This window comes from Catharus ustulatus, chromosome 23 (assembly GCF_009819885.2).
Source record: "Catharus ustulatus isolate bCatUst1 chromosome 23, bCatUst1.pri.v2, whole genome shotgun sequence".
Classification (NCBI taxonomy): Eukaryota; Metazoa; Chordata; class Aves; order Passeriformes; family Turdidae; genus Catharus; species Catharus ustulatus.
In genome coordinates this window covers 1,813,745-1,834,268 of record NC_046243.1, presented here as the reverse complement: position 1 = coordinate 1,834,268, position 20,524 = coordinate 1,813,745, and the positions used below count along the sequence as shown (strand labels likewise).

The 20,524-nt window shown below is 58.0% G+C and overlaps 2 protein-coding genes across 4 annotated transcripts; both read right to left on the bottom strand.

Annotated features, from left to right (window-relative positions):
- Positions 1-1,114: 1,114 nt before the first annotated feature.
- Positions 1,115-12,402, bottom strand: CASC3 (CASC3 exon junction complex subunit). 3 transcript variants are annotated; one of them, XM_033079104.1, is made up of 14 exons: positions 12,136-12,402; positions 10,347-10,374; positions 10,015-10,052; positions 8,465-8,623; positions 8,237-8,388; positions 7,689-7,865; positions 6,803-7,488; positions 5,260-5,324; positions 4,942-5,056; positions 4,314-4,412; positions 3,553-3,767; positions 2,361-2,483; positions 2,124-2,200; positions 1,115-1,548 (listed from the first exon to the last, which is right to left on the bottom strand). In XM_033079104.1, the coding sequence occupies exons 1-13, from the start codon at positions 12,400-12,402 to the stop codon at positions 2,165-2,167; spliced, it is 2,160 nt and encodes a 719-aa protein (XP_032934995.1). In that variant the 3' UTR covers positions 1,115-1,548; positions 2,124-2,164. The 3 variants fall into 3 exon arrangements, with proteins under 3 accessions (XP_032934995.1, XP_032934993.1, XP_032934992.1); XM_033079102.1 differs by having other exon boundaries at positions 1,115-2,200; XM_033079101.1 differs by lacking the exon at positions 2,124-2,200.
- Positions 12,403-12,811: 409 nt separating this feature from the next.
- On the bottom strand, positions 12,812-19,165 carry MSL1 (MSL complex subunit 1). The gene is made up of 8 exons (XM_033079238.2): positions 19,010-19,165; positions 16,117-16,340; positions 15,423-15,799; positions 14,748-14,812; positions 14,517-14,584; positions 14,171-14,295; positions 14,021-14,093; positions 12,812-13,921 (listed from the first exon to the last, which is right to left on the bottom strand). Exons 1-8 carry the CDS (start codon positions 19,151-19,153, stop codon positions 13,831-13,833), a joined length of 1,167 nt encoding a protein of 388 aa, XP_032935129.1. The 5' UTR covers positions 19,154-19,165; the 3' UTR covers positions 12,812-13,830.
- Between the last annotated feature and the right edge of the window lie 1,359 nt (positions 19,166-20,524).

Sequence of the window (20,524 nt, the reverse complement as noted above, 5' to 3'; positions counted from 1 at the left end):
CGGGGGTGTAAGGTCCAGGATTTCAATCGTGTGACCAGTGTGTCAATGATACACGGTGACATCTAAAACATGACATCTAAAACTGCTTTGGCAGTGTGGCTTTGGTGGCTGAAACAAGACACAAAAGGTCACGGACTGACAAACACCAAACAGAGAAGGAATTTTTGCTGGAAAGCCAGGCATGGCGAGGGATCCACACCAGGGTGCTGGTCCCCCATCCTGGCCACAGATGGGGACGGGGTGGCCGAGCCACCGCTTGCTTGGTGACGTCCCCCTCAGCCAGTGCCTGCGCCGGCAGCTGGCGCGTCCCCACGGCGTCCCGGCACGTGCTCAGGAGAGCAGCAGGAATCGGCAGGAACGGGCAGGAATGAGCAGCCAGCCCTGCCAAGTTTCCTAATGCAATTTGCAAACGGCTGCGAGGACGTGGCCAAGCCGGAGCGGGGCCGGAGCCGCGGGGCTGGAGGGACGCAGGACGCAGAGCGGCAGCACTGCGGCACAGGTGAGCCAGCCAGGATCAGCGTGGCACAGCTGCGGTGACAGCCACCCCATGGGCTCAGGAATCCCAAAAGGGACACAAGGGAACTGAGGCAGGAGCTGGCAGAGGGTTGAGGTGCTTCCTTGTGGGGCCGGAGCCCAGCCCGGTGCGTTGGGGCGGGTTCCAACACCCTCCACAGCCTCAGCAGCAACACCCAAGTGCTGGGAGCAAACCTGGCCCTGCCGAGCTGGTTTGGGTGCTGGCTGGGCTGCTCGGGCAGCGTCGGGGTGCTGGGTGCCCACAAAGCTCCCCCCACTCTCTCTGGATTTGGCAGAGGGAGGGTGGGAACGTCCCCTTGCACTGCTGGGGGGGTGCAGGGATGGGGGTCACCCTGTGGATTCCCACCTCACACACACCAGTTCCCAGCAGTTTGCTGGGAAAAGAATCAGGAGGAGCTCCTAAGTTAAGTGGTTCCTACCCAGGCAGTGCATTCCTGACAGCTTCCCACAGCTCCATTGCCCGTCCCCTGCTCCAAAAGTAGCAGAAATCAACTTGCTAATAGAAAAGAGAATTGAAAAGAAGAATGAACTAGGGTGGGGGCACATCACTGCTGCTTACCCAAACAAATAAAAAACGAAATACCCAAAAGAAACAAATCAGCTTTACTGAAGGAGCTGCTTCATTCCTTAAATAAAAAGAGAGACCACGATCAAGCCAGTGGAGTTTGACATCCCAGGAGGGAGCGGGGAACGTTTAGTAATGGGGACAAGTTGGGAGAACGTGTGGCCAAGGACCGACTCGGGGGTTGGCTCTTTGGCGGCCGCAGCGTGGGGGAGAATGGGGGTGGGCAGCAGCGAGATGGATTTTGGGAAGGCACTGCTCAGGCCACGGGGGAAGTGCCTGGCCCTGAGCACAGTGCAGGTGTCTCATCCCGCTGCCTCACCTCCGCGCAGGGAAGGAGCCATTCCAAGGAGCAGCTTCCTCCTCGCTGAGGGGCCGAGTCTGGTGCTGGGATTCCTGTGGCTGTGTCCCTACGTGTTGCTCCTCTCCTTTGATTTTTCACCTTTGCTGTCCTGGGAGGGGGGAAAAGGGAAGAGCAGAAGAGGTTTAGGGTCCCCCAAACCCCTTCATAGGGGGAAGAGTGCTATGGCTGGGTCTTGCCAGCAGCCCCCTACCCACCCCTCTGGGCACAAGTCCCCTGTGCCAACCTTTCCTCATGGTTCCATATTTTTCCATCATGAGGCCTTTCCAGGGCCCCTCCATCAGAGAATTTGATTCTCAGCCCTCCCCATCTACAGGAACCCACCCAGCACATGCCTGCCCACGTCTGGGCTTGCTTGGCTCCCATACATGAAGAAGGTATGAAAAGGGAAACCAAAAACACACATGGCATTCCAGCACGCTCACACATGCACAGCTCACAGCACTGGAGCAAGGAGACCATTTCCAGCACAGGGAAGCACTCGCATCCTGAAAAACCTTTAACTCTACTGCCTGAATTATCTGCTGAGTTCTCAATGTTTATCCTTCCAGAGAACTCCCTGCCTCCTAGCTCCTCCAGCTAGGGCTGGATTTTTCCCTCTCAAAATTGTCCTGTTTTCTACCCTGAACAAAAAAAAAATAAAAAAAGAGTCAACTTCAGACTTACTTTTTACGTGGTTTTAGTTTTAAAGATTTAAGTAACTCAAATTAACTGGAGCCCTGCTTACCACCTGCAACGAGAAGCTGAGGTTTGGGACAGGTCAGAGATGAGACAGTTTTAAGATTTCCCCTTTACAAAAGAACAATGTTATTTTTTTGGGATGGGAGGGGGAACTGCAGCCTCACACACACACCAGTGACAGCACACACACACACACAGGGACTGATGGGGAGGGGATGGTACCTCTGGAGGGGGCGGCTTGATGGTCACAGGCTGGGACGTCCGGCGGGGCGGGGAGGGCTTGGGCTGCACCTGCTGCTGGACAGTGTTGTAGTAGGTGACCCCCCCATAGACCTGGGACTGCGCCTGCAGGAGCAGCAGGATCAGAGCTCCGGGCTGGGGGGCCCTGGGAGCCCCTCCCAACACCTACTGGGGCTGGACAGCTGCCCCCAGCCAGAGCCAAGAGGGGCTGTGCCCTCCCAAGATCAGCTTGTGTGTCCCCATCCTTCATCAATGTCCCCCCACTCCAGCAGGGACAGGACACAGCCTGTGCAGATGGGATTCCCTCACCCTGCAGCCCATGGAATGCCTGAACTTCCCAACAGTAGCTTTTCAGCCTGGACATAGCTCATCCAGCCCTGCAGCCTGGGGGGAAACTGCCCTCAAAGCAGGGTGAGGTCTGCCAGGATCAGCTGGAGCAGTGGGAAGGGCAGGGATGGTTGGGAGCTCAGGGAATGTGCAGCTCTCCAGCCTTCCACGGCGTGTCAGCCCTGCTCCAGTCACTGCGTGTCAGCTTTGCTCCAACCACGGCACCAGGATCTGGTCTGCTCTGGTCTCATCTGCCTTTTCAAGGATCTGCTCTGATCTGCCTCCTCAGGGATTACATCTATCTGCCTCCCCACAGGGATCAGATCTGGGCTGATCCTAGAGAGATCCAATCCAATCTGCCTCTTCAGGGATCTTTTCTGCCTCCTCACAGCAATCTGGCTGCTCTGATCCATGTCCCTACAGGATCTGAACTGATTTGCCTCCTCAGGGGCCCAATCCAATTTGCCTCCTCGCTGCCTGGCAGTGACCTTAGATACGGAGATGGGCCATGGAGCAGGAAAATCCATCCCCATGCTGCTCACACCAGCCACTTCTCAGCCTCCATCTCAAACAGAGCTGATTTCCAAAGCCATTCCCAAGGTATCTTTGGCTCAGTTTCACCATTCCATAAGGGAACACCTCAATTCCAGAACACCTGGAACAGGATTTCACCCACTGCCTTCCACACTCAGGGAGCTGCATAGCAAACATGAGAACAATCCTTTTCCCATGGAGCAGCCCAGCTGCTCCCCATTCTCTCCCAGGAACACCTCACAGAACACACCCCACACTCCACAACATCCCATCTGCTCCTGCCAGCGAAGGAGCCGCAGCACATCCAGCTTACCTGTGTGTTGGAATAGAGATGAGGAGGGGGCGGAGGGGGCAGAGCTCCAGGGGGGTAGGGGTAGCCAGGACTCCCGAAATTCATCACTCCAGGGGCAGAGAAGTAAGTCGGAGTGAGCAGCTGCTGCGGCGGGGGCTGGCCCGGGGGCATGGACACTGCTGGGGGGTAGAGGCCGGGGTTTGCCATGGCAGGGGGCGTCTGGTGGGGGTGTAAACCTGGAGGTGACAGGAAGCAGATGTCACCCAAAAAGACAGAGTGTTCCTGGGTAGCAGCAGGAAGGAGCATGCTCTGCATGCTGGGGGGGACACAGAGCAGCAGAGCACAGCCCCCACCCCAGTTCCGGGTTCACCGGAAGCAAACACGGCCCCACTGCAACTGCACTGCAGGAAACAATTTGTGTGGGCAAGCAGAGAACGTGTTCAACTGCTCCCAGTTCTGCTTTTTCCTGAGCTACAGGGTGAGGGAGTGAGGAACCAGCCCAGTGCCCACGGAAGGGAGCAGCCCAGGCTGGTGAGGCCCCACAGGGACCTGCTGGCAGCTGCCAAAGGTTCAGCTCCCCCCACTCTGCACTGGCTGGAAGCTCCAGAAACACTTATTTTTTCTTTCCTTAAAAGTGATATTGGTTCAGCCTCATTGCAGGAGGGAGCAGTCTCCTCCATATTGTAAAAATTAAGGAAAATGGATGCCCCCCTGTGATAGAGGCTGTGGGAGGGCAGAGTTCTCTGTTCCTCTGGTCCAGGGGTGTCCCACTGGCTCCTCACCTGGATGAGGGAGGTGCATCTCTGGCTGCACAATCATCCCTTGGGGCGGCAGCGGGGCTGGGTTCTCACCATGAGTGTAGATTGGTCCCTGGAATTGTACTGCAACAACACATGACAGGCTGTGAGGAAAAGCTTCATGGAATTTCATTCCCCTGCAGCCGGGCACACACAGCCCAGCCTGCCCCGAGGGCTCCCACAGCACACAGAGGCTCCCAGGCTCACAGATGGCACATGCTCTCTAAAGGAAAGCCTCCTACTCCCTTCAGAAAGCAGGAAAATACTCAGGGGATTTCTTCTATAACACTTTAAATGCTGGAGGGAATTCCTAATCCATCCCCAGTCCTGCTCTCCCCATGCTCAAATGTCAAAGAACTGATTTAAAGTTCAATTTAAATCCCAGTTCTCTGCAAGAATTGGGGTGTCCTAAGAGCCCTGGCATAGAGAGGGGATAACACTGAGGATAATTCCATGAGTTTAAACACAACCAGGCAGGCTCCCAGACACTGCATGAGGTGACACAGTGCCATGACAACAAACAAAAGACAAATCCCAACCCCAACAGAAGTGGGGGGAATCCCTGCTGTATTGCTCAGCTCCAAGCACACAGGAGCAGGAAGGAAACACTCACATGGGTCGTAGTAGTGTCCTTCCACAATGCTGATGTGCATGGGGGGCGCGGGCTCTGGCACGGGGGGTCTCTGTCGCTGCGACGAGTAACGCTTCACACGGCCCCCCGGCACTGCCTGCAAGAGTCCAGGGATTGGGGGGCTGTGGGGCACCCACCCAACACCCCCGACCCCAAAACCTCCCCTGGGTCACCCCCAAACACCCCCACAAGGGAAAGGCTGAGGCATCAACAGCCTCTAATTACCACAACCCCAACACAATGAGAGCCTGTCTCCCGCGCGCCGCGGAGCCGGAGTCACGCTCCGGGATCACGCGTTACCATCTCCTCCATCCGGTTAAACTGCGGTGGTGGCCCAGTTCCCACGTGCATATGGTTGGGAATACCTGAGGAAGGAACAGACTGGTTGTTATTACTGTGGTTTGTGCTGGTTCCCAGGCCGGAGCCGCCTCGCCCGGGGGCGTGGCTGCAGCTCAGCTCTCGCTCCCATGACACAGAACCTTTGGACTTCATCGCCCCAGTGATTTTAAATATTTTGGGACAAATTAGAGGCTGTTTAGTCACTGAACACTCACCCACGGTGCTCAGCAATGCCTAAATCCTGCCTCAAAACTAAATGCCCAGCTTGAAACTCAGGTCCTGCTCTGAGCTCAGTGTCTGCTGAGACTCAGATCTTTCCAGGTAGATTTAGGATCCATGTGGGATCTGAAGCTGTAGTTTAAACCCTTTGCAGGGTGTAAACACTTTTATCACAGGCTCCTTTGGATTCAAACACCAAACTGATTCCATATGAATTCACAGCAAAGTGAATTTTAAACCATGGCTTAAAAAACCATAGTGCCAAGGTGATCACGGGTGATTCCAAGGGAGTGAAAATGGATAAAACAAACACTGGAAGTGTTCATGGATCACTGACAGTGCAAATACTGGATAGACTGGGATACAGAATGGACTAATGGGAGTCAAATGCTTCCCAAAATAACTCCTCCCTCCTCTCCTAGGGACAAAAAAGGGACAGCAGAGTCATCATCCTCACAGCAGAACATGATGGTGTACCTGCAGCCAAGAGCTGTCCTGTGGGAAATTTGGGAAGATGCTTCATTTTTGTCCTTTTAAAAAAAACCCCAAACTAGACAATCTCAGCACTTTTGAATTCTCATCCCACTGTGACATTTCCAGCCGGTCCAGGGGTCTGTTCTCACAGATTTCATAGTCCCACCAGTACCAAATGACTTCTGGCTCCATGACCTCAACCTCACAGATGCTTATGAAAGCAGCAAGTCGCTTCCTTCTCCTTGCTCCAGTTTTACTCCCCTCGGGAAGCATTCTAACACTTCCCAGAACAGACTCTAATTCTGCAAAGGGATAATTATACCTGGATGACCTCTGCAGATGCACAACTGAACTGTCCTCAGCTGGCACCAGAGTAACTCTGTCCCATGTCCCTCCCTCCTCCCAGGCACAAAGGGATTTGCCAATCCCAGCCAGGCCTCGGCTATTGCCAACCAAATCCCAGTGTCAGGAAATGAGTTGATAAACAGGGAAAAGTTCTTTCCTGCACAGAGCCCAGTTACTGATCCTTATCTCGTGCTCTCCTGCAGCAGGGGTCAGTCTTGCTGTGACTCACATTGCAGGGAAAGGATCTCCCCTTCCATCCCTCCCAGCCCTAATTCCATTCACCTACACTGAAATGTTTAAATTCTCTTTTTCTTGCTGTTGTATCCATACTGCCCTTTCTCAGCAGGAACCATCACTCTGCACCCACCCTGGGATGGGGCTCAGGCAGAGACAGCTCAGCTCCAACCAACTGCACAGATCAGGAGGCACTGAGCTGCTGGAAAACCAGGAGGCTGCTCCCACTTACCCCTCAGCTCCCGAGGCGGGATGAACTGCGACTGCCCCGGGCTCCAGTTCTGCTCTGTCAGGTTCATCTGAGTCATCTCCTGCTCAAGTCCATCCACACTGGATTCCACTGGTGACTCCCAGTTGCTCTTGGCTGGTGGGGGGGAGGTCTCAGCTGGTGTGGGTTTTGGAATCACTGGAGTCAGCCCCTCAGAAGCAGGTACTTCCTCTGCCAGCTTCCCTGCCTCCCCAGCCTTGACTCTGGTCCTTCTCGCCCGGGAATAAGATTTCTTCTCGACTGGTCTGTCCGGCGGCGGCTGCGCAGTGTCGGCAGCAGCAGCTTGGTTTTCCAGAGCCCCATCCTCCTTCCCAGGGCTGCCATGGACATGTGCCACCTCCAACTCAGGGGACGTGTCCCTCGATGGGCTCTGCTCTGCACGCTTCCCGCGGTAGCCGCTCTCCTGCTTGGCTTGCTCCCCGTTCCGGTGAGGCACAGTCGCCTCCGAAGCCCGGTAGCCAGGACGGGTCTCCTTGTAGCCACCCATCCTTGGGTAGTTCCTGGCAGGGGGCATCCTGCCAGTGCTAGCAGAGCTGCGGCTGTTGAAGGAGCGTGGGGGAGCTGAGGGGCTCTTGGCACCCTGGTGCCTCGGGGGTTTGGGGGGCCTCTCGTTGGACCAGTTAGGGTCTCGCTGAGGGGGACTGCCAAACCTGAGGGAGAAAAATAGAACAATTCGCTAAAAAGAAACTCCTGGGTGGGAGGAATTACTCTGTCAGGCAACACCTCCCCAGCATGCACATCTAGAAACCCCAGGAACATGGTCCCATGTGACAGAGCTGTCCCTGTGGAGATCCAAAGCTGGCCCCTCTCCCTGGGACAATCCAGGCCCTGGTGTGAGTCTGGGGCTCACCGAGGTTTGCGCATCCTCCGGGGTTTGATGTCGTCGGGGTTGTGGGCTGAGCGGATGTCGTATCCATACAGAGCTATCAGCTCCTGCCTGGTCTTGGGAGCCTGCTCATCCTCACGGAACTTGTCGTGTTCCCAGCGCCCCTCATCCTTCCACAGCTTCCGCTGACGACCCTTTGGCCTGGAAAAGGGACACAGGGAGAAGGAAAGGGCTGTAAGGCCAAGATGTGGCAATTTCAAGTGGTTCTACACACAGCCTGAGCATTCCTGGGCCAGGGGCAGCATCCCTCCTGCCTCCCACTCCTCCCGCCCAGCAGCTGCTGGTGACCCACTGCTATTTGGGAAAGCAGCTTGAAGAGTGACTGCTGCCTGGCACAAGGCTTTTTTTGTGGTTTTTTGTGCCTCTCTCCTTCAAAGAGCTCAAGTGTCCCGGCAGGTAACAGAAGCACAGACCTTCCCAGTACATCCCACTGAAGCAAGGAGCCCTGCTGCCAGAGGCTGACCTGGAGGCTGGCCTGTCCCTCCCAGAGCCCCAGGGGGACACTCACATACCTGACCTCCTCCTCCTGCGTCTGCCCTCGGAGGTCATGCTCAAAAAAGAGCCCCTTGCGTGGGATGTACGCCGGGTTCTTCCGATCCTCATCGTCATCCAGGTGCTTGGGAACCTTCTTCCCAACTTTCTTCTCCACAGGCTCCGTGCTCTCCTGTCAGAAGCAGGGAGCTCTCACCACTGCAGCAGTCCTGCTGCCAGCCCCCAGCCTGGAGCCGTGGGACACCCACCTGCCCGTCCCCGCTCTGCCGCTCGCCCGTCACAGCTCCCTTGGGATCCACCTTCTCATTCCCCTTCTCCCCTCTGGCCGCTGACTCGCAGGAATCGTTGCTGTCCTGCTTCAGCTCCACCTTGGAGCTTTCTTCCTCGCTGTAATCCTCTTCCTCTACCTGGGAAATACCCAATGACTCAAATGTGCTCCATTAGCAACAGATCTGCCAGGAATTTCCCCAAACCCGGTGTCAGATCCAGCAATAGATTAACCAGAAATTCCCTCAATTCTGGAGATAGATCCCTGTTTCAGCTGTTAGACATGACTCTTCCAAAGCAGATGATTAGCTCCTAAAATTCTTCCTATCCCCAGATTTTTATAGGAAAAGCAAAGGTTAAACCCAGCCTCTCCAAAGAGAGGGAGGATCCAACAAACTTTCTGGAATGAAGCTGGGATCAGCTGCCCCACAAAGATGCGGCATCCCACCATTCCAAAAAGGCTCCTGCAGACTGGCAAGAACTGGTGATCTCAGTCCCTTCCTTCCACGCTGAGGGCCCAGATCCAGCCAGGGCCACATTTCCAAATTCCCTGGAGTTCCTCAGCTGACTCACTCTGCTCAGGAGCATGACCTGGTTTCACCCCCCAGGAGCCTCCGGAGGCTGGAGCTGAACTAAAAATAGCTCGGGGTGATTAACAAAACCCTGCTCCATTTTCCTCTTTCAACACAGCCTTTGCACATCGGCTGCTCCCGGTGTTTACGCTGGGGAAGCCCAGGCTGGGCATTATTTTTAGGTACAGGAACAGAGTCATCCTGGCACGGCAGTGATGCAACAACCCTTTTGCTCCTGGGAGCCTCCACGTGGGATTCCAGGCTGGAAGAGCTCTGGGAGCAGCCCCGTCACCTCTGCAGCCTGCAGTGCTCCTTCCTTATTCATGGTATAAATTAATTCCCAAAGTGAGATTAATTTCCAAATAAACAGCTTGGATTTCCCCTGCTCGGTGGTTTGGATGTTCTCTAGCCACTGTTTCCCTCAAGATTCCCAAAACAGAGATGGATTTTCCTTAGAAAGCCTTCACCATAATCCTTAGAGATCAGAACTTCTCTAAACTCCTTGTAAATCTCAAACTTTAGAGTTCTGAACTAAAAATCCAGGGGAGCCTGTAGCCCCTAGGCACAAGTGGGATGGGATTCCCTCAGCACCCTCCAACTCCCAAAGTGCATCCCCCCCTCTGGCTGCTCCCTCAGAACAGAGGGAAGCTCCTGGGATGCTCCCAACCACCACTTTGCTACTTAATTCCAACTAATTAAAACCCAACAAGCATCTCACACTCCTCCCACGCCCTTCTTTGCCATGGCAAATCCAGTTCCCAGTGTGAGGAGCCAGGAGGGTTTTCCCTTGCACATACCGGCCCTACACCTTCCCCAGCAGCACAGTGACACTGGTCCCAGTGCCAGGGGCTGGGGCTGGGGAAGGTCATTTCCTGAGGAGACAGAAGGGTCTCACAAACTGGGTTTGTGCTGAAATTCCATGAGAATCAGTGGCTCAGTGGGACAGAGATCACCCTTACCTCCGAGTCCTCGGCGCTTTCGTAGTCAGAGAGCACGGCTGTGGGGAGGGAAAGGAGGTGGGGTCAGGGCAGGGCTGGGCATGGCTCCTCTGCCATGGGACCAAACCCCTTCCCAAGGGAATCTGGATGCCAGCACCACCCCAGATCAATGCACAGCCAGCTCAAGAGGCAGCAGGAAAGAGTTTGGGGACACTGTCCCTGTACCCCCTGTTTGCCTGCTGTTACAAGTGAATATTTGGCATGGCAGCAACCAAGGATGGTTGGAAAATCAGTTTTGTCTGGTTTTTACTTTTTTTGCACACAAACAACCCTGCCCAAGAGCCATCACTCACCATCTCCTTCAATGCCATCCTCACTTTCCTGCAGAGAGAAAACAGAGGGGTATTAGAGGAGGGGAGGGCAGAACCAGGTCCCAGAAACATGGATTCATAAAACCATAGAATAACAGAATTGTTTTGATTGGAAAAGATCTTTAAGATCAAGTCTAACCTTCAAACAGCACCAGCCCCACATCACCAGCCCCACATCATGTCCCCAAAAGCCACATCCACATATTTTGTTCACTTCAGGGATTGGGATTCCCCCACTCCAGCCTGTGCCAGTGCCTGACCACCCCTTCCACAAAAAAAATTTCCCTCAAAACATATTTTCTTACAATCTAATATATTAATACCTTTTCCTAACAGCTACTCTTCTGCTCTAATGTCCTTTTTTCCTAATACCCAGCATCCCATGATCCCAGATACGGAGACAGCAAGGTCTGGCCCTGACCCTATTGCTTCCACTCTTGGAAGTTCAGCTCCAATGACCAAGAAGAAATAAATTCCAGGCTTCCAGAGCCTTTCTCCAAGAACCTTTTAAAGCAGCTACAGTGGGGGAATATCAAAAGCAAAGCACAGCTGTCAGTGCTGGGGGTCTCCAGGGAACAGAGTGACAACGACAGGAGAACCAGGATCTCTCCCTTGCCAACCAAAAGCCAGGGAAAGGACAAGAACAGGGAATAACAAGGAGAGGCAGAGCAGGATCCAGCTCAGGGAAGGGGCTGGATGAAGCAAACAGCTCAGAGAAGAAGTGCTCAGTAAAACTGCTGCCCAGAAAAGCTGTGCCTGCCTCGTCCTTGGAAGTGTCCAAGGCCAGGTTGGACAGGGCTTGGATTAAACTAGGATAGTGGAAAGTGTTCCTGCCCACAGCAGCAGGTCAAACTGGATGGGCTTTAAGGTTTCTTTCAAACCAAACCATACCATGATACCAGCATAAAGACAAACATCAACCCAACAGTACAGGAAAAACAACCCCAGAGCACAAACAACCTCACCAATGTGACGAGATAAACCCAAACCACCACAGAAAAACACACACAGAGTCAGGGGGAGCTAGAAATAACCAGCCCTGGAACCCAAAACAGGAAAGAGCTGGAAATAACCACCATTAGGGAATTTCACCTGGATGTGAACTGCAAGAGAAGCACTGCACAGTGGGGGGAGAGAGCAGCACCCACCCCCCCCCTGCCCTTGCAGGGACCCCAGGAGCAGGGACAGGATCTCAGACTGGGGAGATCCAGGCACAAGGAGCCAAGCAAAGCCCCTTGCTGGTCCTGGGGGACTGCAGTGCCCACCCCACCTGAGGCTGCACCAGCCCAGCTCTCCCACACACACTATGGGGGGGTTCAGCCCAATTCCCCCAATTCCCTAGACTGGTGTTCCCCCAGCTCTCCACCCCCCACTTTATCCCCAGTGTCCCCATGCCCCTCAGGTCCTAATATCAGACCCCCAACTTCCCCCATGCCCCCCGACTCCTCCCCAAGGCCCTCCTCAGACACCAGAACCCCTCTCTCAGCTCCCTCCCTGCCCTGGCTCCTCAGTGTCCCAACCCCCCCGCCCTTCCCGCTGGGGCCTCCAGAAACCACAACATCCCTCAGCCACCTCCCTCCTTCCCCCAGGGTCCCCAGGGCCCCCAACCTTCTCCCTGACTTCCCCAGACACCACAACACACCCGTCCGACCCCTCCCTCCCCAGGGTCCTCAGTGTCCCCAAGCTCCCCGACTTTCCCCCGGCCACACTCAGACACCAGAGCCCCCTGTCCCCGAGGCCTCCCAGTCCCTCCCGCCTGCCCCTCACTCACACACTCCGACTCGGCCGCGCTCTTCCCCCCCGCCCCACCGGCGCTCTCGGCGCCGCGGCCCCGCGGCCCAGCTCCGAGGGCCCCCGCGGCTCCGCGCGGCGGGCGGTGCGACAGGCGGGGCGAGCCGGACCGGGAGCGGGATCCGGAGCCCGAGCGGGAGCGGGCGGAGCGGGGGGAGCCGGGTGCGGAGCCAGCGCTGTCGGAGGCCGCCGAGCCCTCGCTGTCCTCGCTGTCCTGCGAGGCGCGCTGCCGCCGCCGGTCCGCCATCTTGGCCGCGGGGCACCACGGGAACGGCGCGCGCGGCGCCCCCGCCGGTACCGCGCAGCTCCCGCCGCCGCCCGCCAGGGGGCGCGCGCTGCGCACGGTTGTGACGTCACCACCCGCGGAAATGACGTCACACCCGAGGGCGGGTAAATGTTCGGGGGGGGAAACACCAGCAGCCAGCGGCCTTTTCCTTGTTTATTGTAAAAAAAAAAAACCAAAAAAAAAAAACCAACAACGAAAAGCAATAAAAAATAATAAAATAAAACCAGCGAGCGGGCGTGTCCGCGCGTGACCCCACCCCCTCCCGTAACGTGTTTATAACTTGGTGGTTTTAGAACTTTTATCGATTTTTAACATTTTACGGGTTTTTAAGCTTTTTTTTTTTTAAGTAAGTTTTTTTTTTAATTTTTTGTTTTTGTTTTTTTTTTTTGTAAACGAGTTTTCTGGCGCTCAATAAGCTCGGGGTTAATAACAGAGAGGGGGCAGTGGGAGATAAGACAGGGGAACAGGCTCAGCGTAGGAAGAGGAAAAAGGAGGAAAAAATGTGGAAAAACAGGGAGAAGGTGAGGAAAAAGGGGGGAGACAGGAGGAAAAGAGAGAGATAGGGAGAAAAAACAGAGGAAAAAGGGGGACACATGGAGCCCCCACCCATGGAGCCTCTCCCCACCCATCCAGCACCAAGAGGGTCCAGCAGCACCCAGGGGCTCAGACAGGCAACAATCACCCCCTCTCACAGCAAACCCCTCGCCCGCCTCAAAACATTTAAATTACATTTAAAAAAACATTAAAACCCCCCAAATTGTGCGCACAGGGTTTCTATTTCACCAAAAAAAAAAAAAAAAATTTTGCTTTTTAACTCTGCCGCCGCCAACCCACTCCAGAGAGGAAAAGCCCCAAAGAGGGGGGAAAAACCTCCCAAAAGAGAATCCCAGGCGCTTCCCAGTTCCCAGCCAGCTCCAACACAATCCGCTGTTTCTCCTGCTTTCCAACTAAACACAACATGAAGGCAGCAGCGGGTGAGTCCCGGGGGATGTGGCACCCCCGAACACCGGATCTGGTGCTGGTTATCCCCGTGCTCCCACGGGACACGGTGAGAGCCCCAGATCCCAAGGCCACAGGCTGCAGAGTGCAGGGGCGGCACACAGGGGACTCGAGGATGGGGCTGGGATCTGCCCACTGCCCCAGGGAGTGGAGCTGCTGGCCGGTGGCACTGGGAAACTGGTGCCAGTGTGGGGGATGAGTCTGGGAAACGTTCCAAAACCCGAACGAACAAAACTGGGATCACAGAAGAACGAAACCATCCGTCAGCATGGAGCAGGCAGCAGCTGGTGGTGACCCAATGATGACAGAGCTTCTGGTGCCACAGAGGTGTTCAGAGCCCTCAAGGACATATGGAGCTCCTGGAGGTGTCTGGAGCTCCCAGCATCTCCCCTATTTCCGACAGGTCCGGTGGGGTGTCTGCTTCTTCTGCACCTCCAGCCGGCAGCGGCTGCGCTCATCCAGCCAGGGCAGCTCGAAGTTCCTGTAGGAACAGCTGGTGTCAGACCCAAAATGGGCAGGGCACCTTCCTAGGAGTGACACCAGCACTCCCCATTCCTATCCCCTCAGCCCCAGTACTCACTGTGGGGTCAGCTTGGGCAAGGGCCGGCCAAAGGCGACGACGGGCAGGTAAGGGGTGATGAGCAAACTTTCCACTGTGGAGAGACACCAGAGCGTGTGAGACCCCCCCACCTGCACCCCCACCACCGACACCCCTTTCCCCAAGTCTCACCATCATCTGGCTCAGGGAAAAATGAGGTAACTTCAGGTTCCGACTCCTGAATCCCTTTCCTTTTGTACATTCGGAGCTGCAGCCGCTGTAGGATTCTCTGTTCCCTGATCCGCTGGATGTCCCACCTGGAAAACAGGATGGTTGGGAAAGTGAGGAGCCACAGGCAGTGCCAGAGTCCTCCAAGGTGATCACAGGCTGCCAGTGATGGGAGAGGATCCCTCCTCCTGCAGCATTCCCGGTGCCCATCTCAGCTGCACCCTGCCCTGGCCCCTGCTCCAGGTGACACCCCAGGACCCTCCCCCATGAGACTGGGACTCCAGATCCCCACAGCTCCCTTTGTTCCCACCTTTTCCTTCGTTTCTCATCCAGCTCCAGCTTTGCGTGCCGTTTGGAAAAGACGCTGTCGTCCAGGTTCTGTAACAACACCAGAAACGGATCAGCGCATCCTCCCAGGGCCAGATCCCCCATCTCAGGCCACAGCCAGGGTTTAGCTGGATGAGGTGATGAGATGTTCTGGGAGGTTGTAGGACAACCTGGAAAGCCCTTGTGGCACCACCAGCTCTGATGGCTCACGTACCTCCAGGAGGTCCGAGGGGTTGGGGTCTCTCAGGGGCTCCACGACATGGTCCCTCCAAGACGGAACTGCAGGACAAGGAGGGTGTTAACCCACACTGGAATCCCCACCTGTGCCATCCCACCACCTCCATGCTCCCTTCCTGCCCATCCTTCCCCTTGGAGCATGGTCTGAGATGCCCCAAACCCCCTGGGAGCTGCCACAGGACAGCAGAGCTCATCTCTGCCCACAAGCAAACCTGAGCCACTCCCAGGGATGTGCCAGGCTCTGTCTGAGCCACAATGCTGGCACAGCCAGTTCCCATCACTGGCACCAACTTCACTGAGCTCAAGGCAGGACAAGCACTGGATTTGGGGACAGCAGGTGACCCTGGTGCTGTGTCACCATGGCATGAGCCAGAGACACATTTCCCATGCACCCACTGGAAGTTGCTTCACCGCTTGCTCCAACTGACACCGGCCAGGAGCCCTGCCCAGAGCAGAGTGAGCTCAAGATGACATCTGGGACAGCCCAGAGCCAGCACCCACCGCAGTGGAAGGAGCCAGCAGCGTGGCACCTTTCCCAGCACCACAGACAATCCCTCTGGGAACCTGGGAGCCCTTTTCTACATTCAGAACAAGGGTGCCGAGCCCTGTTCCCAGGCCAGCTCAGCTCCTCCACCATTCTCTCCATCCTTACTTGCTACAGTCTCCTCCTTTTTGGGAGAAGGCTCCCGCAGCGGCGATGGGGGCGGCTGGTGCCAGCGGCACAAGTACATTTCTGTGGTGGAGAGATAGGGCAGGTCGTCGGCCTCACTGACAAAGCCTTTCTCCTTGGGGTGTGTGCCAGGGCCCTTTGGCGGGGCTGACGCTCTCAGTGGGGTCTCCAGGAGCAGCCGGGGTTTTTCCGCAGTCTCTTGGCTCCGCAGTTCTCGTTTACAAACAGTTTCAGCCAAGGAGCCGCCCGATTCCTCCTTCCCTGGGGAGTGCTTTGGAGTTTTACTCTTCACTTTGGAGAATTCTGACACTAGTTTTTTAACAGGCGTCTTCCTCTCCGTGCTCCCAAACGTTGGCTTCCTGCAGGAGGAAGAGAAGCTGAGCCAGGCACATGGATCCTCACCCTGTACCAGGGCTGCTGTGGGGGGCTCCTGGCACCCCCAAACCAGGGCTGCTGCACCAGAGCCAGACTTAAGCAGTTTACAGAGGGGTTTCCCCAGCATTTTGGAACCCTGCACTCCCCACACAGGCTTTCTTGAGGTTCTCCTGGACACAGGGATGTGTTCCTGTGCTAAGTGGCCTCTCCAAACACTTCAAAGGCTGCTGGGCACTGCCAGCCCCACAAACAGAGGGAGTGTCCCCCCTTCTCCCCATACAGCCCTCCATGCACTCTGTACCTTTTATGTCCCTTCCCGTTCCTGCCATAGGGGAAGTGCTTGGGCTGCAGGGTCGGGGGTGGCTCCAGCAGGTCCTGGGGACACTCCAGAGGCAGCTTCTCACATGTCTCTGCCTCCGGCTTCTCCTCCACCTCAAAGCCCTGGAAGATGCGGTGCTTCTCCCGCTCACTGTCCTTCTTCACCAGCTGCACCCGCCTTTCCATGCGCTCGATCCGCGCCAGGAGCTGCAAGGCAGGTGAGGGAGGGCTCACCTTGGGGTGGGGTCACCCCTGTGGGCACCCCAAGGCGACTGCCACTGGATGTCCAACGGCACAAAATGGTCACTCTTCAGCTGCAAACCCCAATCTGAGGGGGGATTTCATCGAATCAAAGAACCCAGGGTTGGAAAGCACCTTAAAGCCCATCCAGTCCCATCCTCTACCACAGGCAGGGACATCTTCCACTATCCCAGGTTGTTCCAAACCCCATCCAACCCGGCCTTGAATACCTACAGAGATGGGGCAGCAGAAACCAGAGAATTTTGGGGTCCCACCCTCTGTGTATCCTCCCTGAGAATGCAGGATGGAAAGGGGGATTTCCAATTAGCTAGTGACCCCTGCCCATGGTCACCTGCCCCCAGCCCTCCTCAGGCAGGGCCTGCACCCTTCAGAGGGGTTGCTCTGGACAGCAGAGTGGGGGGGTCCCGGCACCCCCCGAGGGCATGGCTGTGAGGCTCCAGCCTTGGGGAGCCGAGCCCAGTGCACCCCAGGGTGTGGCGGTGCCACCTCCCCACCAGTGTCATACCGGGAGGCTGTGCCCAGGGACAGCCCCTGAAGTCCCATCAAGGACTTTCCGCAGTGGCTCCTCCATGTTGGGGGACGCGGCATTGCCTGAGGTGACATCACGTGGGGTGTCCCGTCCTTCCTGCCACAACCGGGGCCACCACCACTAACACCGCCACTGCAGCTGGGCAGAGCCACCGCCATTGATGGCACATGGCCACAGCGCCGTGGGGCTGGCAGGGGGGTGACCCATGGCTGTGGGGGAGAACGCAGAGCATCCGTGGGGTGACACAACACCCGTGGGGTGACAACGCGGGCAGGGCAATGTGGGGGGGGCCATACAAGTAGAGGCACACATGAGGTGACACAGACAGGACACACGTGGGGGGTGGGGAGCACAGCTCAGCTATGGTGACCCCCCTGTAGGGCTGGCAGTCTCAAGGCTGTGAGATCCCCGGGGTGGGGGTGCAGCTCCCCGAGCGGCGGGGCCATGTCCCTTGCGGCTCGTCTCATGCGGTGACGCGGCCCCTTTAAGGGCCCCCCCCCGAGCCGTCGCCACGGTGACGGGCGGCGGCCCCGTTAACCCCCGCCCCGCCCCCGCCCTTTGTGCCCCCGCGGCTTTGTCTGGGGGGGGGGGGGGGGGCTGCGACCCCCGGGGGAACCCGCGACCCCTGAGGGAGGGGGAGCCCAGGCCTGGGGTGGGCAGAGACCTCCGGGGTTGGGAGGAGGGGGGGTTCACCCCCATTATTGCCCCCGGTGTTTAACCCCTTAGGGAGGGGGGGGGAATTACCCCCCTGGAGGGTTATGTACCCCACGGGTACCTTGGGGAGGGGGCTAAATGCCCCTCAAACAAGGGGGGATTAACCCCTTGAGTGCCGCGGGGGGAGAACAGGAACCGCCAAAGAGGGGGGGTATTAACCCCTGGGGTGCCAGCGAGGGTCGTTAACCCCCAAAGAGGGGCGCGTTAACCCCCACGAGGGGAGAACAGAAAATCCCGATGGGGGGGAGGCATTAACAGCCGAGGGGGGGGGGGGATTAACCCCTGGGGTGCCACGGGTTAACGGCCATGAGGGGCACATGAACCCCCGAGCCCTGAGGTGACACAGCAGTTGGATGTTAACCCCTATGGGGAGACATTAACACCCCCAAAAAAAGGGGGTATTAACCTGCATGGGGTGCAGGATTAACCCTCAAAGAGGGGTGGACATTAACCCTCAAGGGGATGGAATTAACCCCCAAAGAGAGGTGCAATCAACCCCCAAAGAAGGGGGAAGGGGCATTAACCCTAAAGAGGGGTGCAGAATTAACCCTCAGAGGTGGGGGACATTATTAACACTCATGGGGTGCAGAATTAACCCCAAATGAGGTGTTGGAATTAACCCCCAAAGAAGGGGGTACATTAACCCCCCGAAGAGGCACAATAACCCCCAAAGAGGGCACAGAATTAACCCCTAAAAAAGAGGTGAAATCAACCCCCAAAATGGAGGGTATTACCCAAAAGAGTGGGATAGTAACCCCAACAAGGGGGGTAAATTAACCATCGAGGGGATGGAAATAACCCCCAAAGAGAAATGAAAGCAACCCCCAAAGAGGGGGGTATTAACCCTATAGAGAGGGGGGTATTAACCTCAAAGCGGGGGGGGCATTAACCCTAAAAAGGGGGGTCTTTAACCCCTTGGGTGTCACGGGGAAGGGGAACTTTCCTGCTGCTGGGCAGAATTCCACCACAATCCCAGGGACCCCAGGGTGGTGTTGAGCAGCCATTAAAGGAGGAGGGGGCATCACTCCACGGGAGGGGTGTTAATATGGTGTGAGGGGTGTTAAAATCTATTGGGATCATCCCACGGGGGGGGGTCACCCCACAGGAAGGTGTTAAACTTAGGGGTGGTTAACCCTAGGGTGGGGGTCACGGGTTAAACCTGAGGGAGGGTAAACATGAGGGGGTGTTAAACCTGAGGGGGTGTTAAACCTGAGGGGGAAGGGGGGGTCACCCCACAGGGGAGTGAGTGAAATCTGGGGGGGTTAAACCCAAGGAGGGGTTAACCTTGGCGGGAGTTAACCCGTTCCATGCCGCATTCCCGCCCTCCTCCCCGGTGCCCCCCCCCCCCCCACAACACCTTCCCCCGCCATACCGTGTCGCGCTCGGCCCGGAGCTCCTCGATCTGCCGCTCCTTGGCCTGCAGCTGCTGCTGCTGCTGCTCGATCAGGTCCAGCTGGAGCAGCAGGATCTGCCGCAGGCAGGCGGCCTGCCCGGGCGACCCTCCGCCGGCGCCCATCGCTGCGCGGGCCGCGGGCCGCCGCTTCCCCGGCTCCGCGGGCCCCGCTCCCGGCCCCGGCCCCGCTCCCGGCCCCGCCGCCGCCGCCTCCCCGGGCAGCCCGCCCGCATCCCCCGCCGCGGCCCTGCCCCCGCCGGCCGCCGGCCCCGCCGCGGCCCCGCTCCGCTCCCGCTCCGCCACCCCGCAGCCGCGGCCCGTGTGTGCCCCCAGCGGCGGCGGGGCCCGGGGCCGCCGGGCCGGCGGAGCGGGGCCTTCCTCCCCCTCCTCCCCCTCCTCCTCCTCCTCCTCCCCGCCCGCCCCCTCGGGCCGCCGCCGCCCGCCTCCCCGGAACGCCGTGGACCGCATGGCCGGGCCCCGTTACCGCCCGCCGGCACCGCGGGGCGGCGGCGCGGGGGGCGCCGGGGGCATCGGCGGCGCGGAGCGGCCCCCGACCCGGGGATGACCCGCGCGGGGATGAGCCGCGCGGGGGGGCGGCGGGGCGGGGGTCGGTACCGGGCACGGGACCCCGGGTACCGGAGAACGGGGCTCGGCGCGCATGCGCCGGCGGCGGTGGGGGCGGTGGGATCCCCGGGGGTGAGCAGCGGGGCTGGTCCCCGCCTTGGGGACCCCCGGGACGGTGCCCACCCGCGCCGCTTCCCCCGGGCCGGGGGGGGGTGGTCGCGACACGCGGACACGCGTGAGGCGGGGGGCCCGCGCCGCAGTACCGGGGGCGGCCGCTCGGGGGCCCCCGAGCGTGGCGGTACCGGCTCTTGGCGCCCGCCCCCCGCGCCCGCCCCCGACCCACGGAGCGGGGGGGGGTTCGGGTCACGGGCCGGTCCCGTGGCGGGAGGGGACACGGCGGTTCGGGAGGACCTCCGGGTTGCAGGAGGAGGGTGGGGGGACACGACACAAAGGGAGCCACCGCTACGAGCCCCCCACGCGGGGAGGGCCGAGAGGGGGGTGGTTGTGCTGTGATTGTTGGGGTCTGCACCTCCCCATAACGCACAGCCCCCCGCGGGGCACACACTGAGCTCTGCAGTGCCTGCTGGACGTGTGCAAGAACGTGCACACACACTCACAAGTCCGCAGCACCCCCTCTGCAGAGGCTGCAGCCCCAGCACACTCGTACGTACACGGACATGCACACGCGTGTCCCCCTGCAGGGAGCGACTGCAGCCCCCACTGCAGCACAGGCGCAGCCCGCAGACACTGCAGCCCGTGCACATGCACCCCCGACTGCAGTCCCGCAGCACGCACATGCACATGTATGCACACTCATGCACATGTGTGTACGCGCACAGCCCGGACCGCAGCCTCAGAGCACACGTATGGACGCGAATGGGCATGCACGGATATGTATGTACACGTATACACACACAGAGGATCATTTCC

Coding starts and splice junctions, on each gene's coding strand:
- CASC3 (XM_033079101.1), bottom strand. CDS start 12,402: ATGGCGGACCGGCGGCGGCAGCGCGCCTCGCAGGACAGCGAGGACAGC. Junction 10,375..12,135: donor GCGCGGCCGAGTCGGAGTGT/GTGAGTGAGGGG, acceptor TTCTCTCTGCAG/GAAAGTGAGGATGGCATTGA. Junction 5,057..5,259: donor TTAACCGGATGGAGGAGATG/GTAACGCGTGAT, acceptor GGACTCTTGCAG/GCAGTGCCGGGGGGCCGTGT.
- MSL1 (XM_033079238.2), bottom strand. CDS start 19,153: ATGGGCGCCGGCGGAGGGTCGCCCGGGCAGGCCGCCTGCCTGCGGCAG. Junction 15,800..16,116: donor AACGGGAAGGGACATAAAAG/GTACAGAGTGCA, acceptor TTCCTCCTGCAG/GAAGCCAACGTTTGGGAGCA. Junction 13,922..14,020: donor TTGCCCAAGCTGACCCCACA/GTGAGTACTGGG, acceptor CTGTTCCTACAG/GAACTTCGAGCTGCCCTGGC.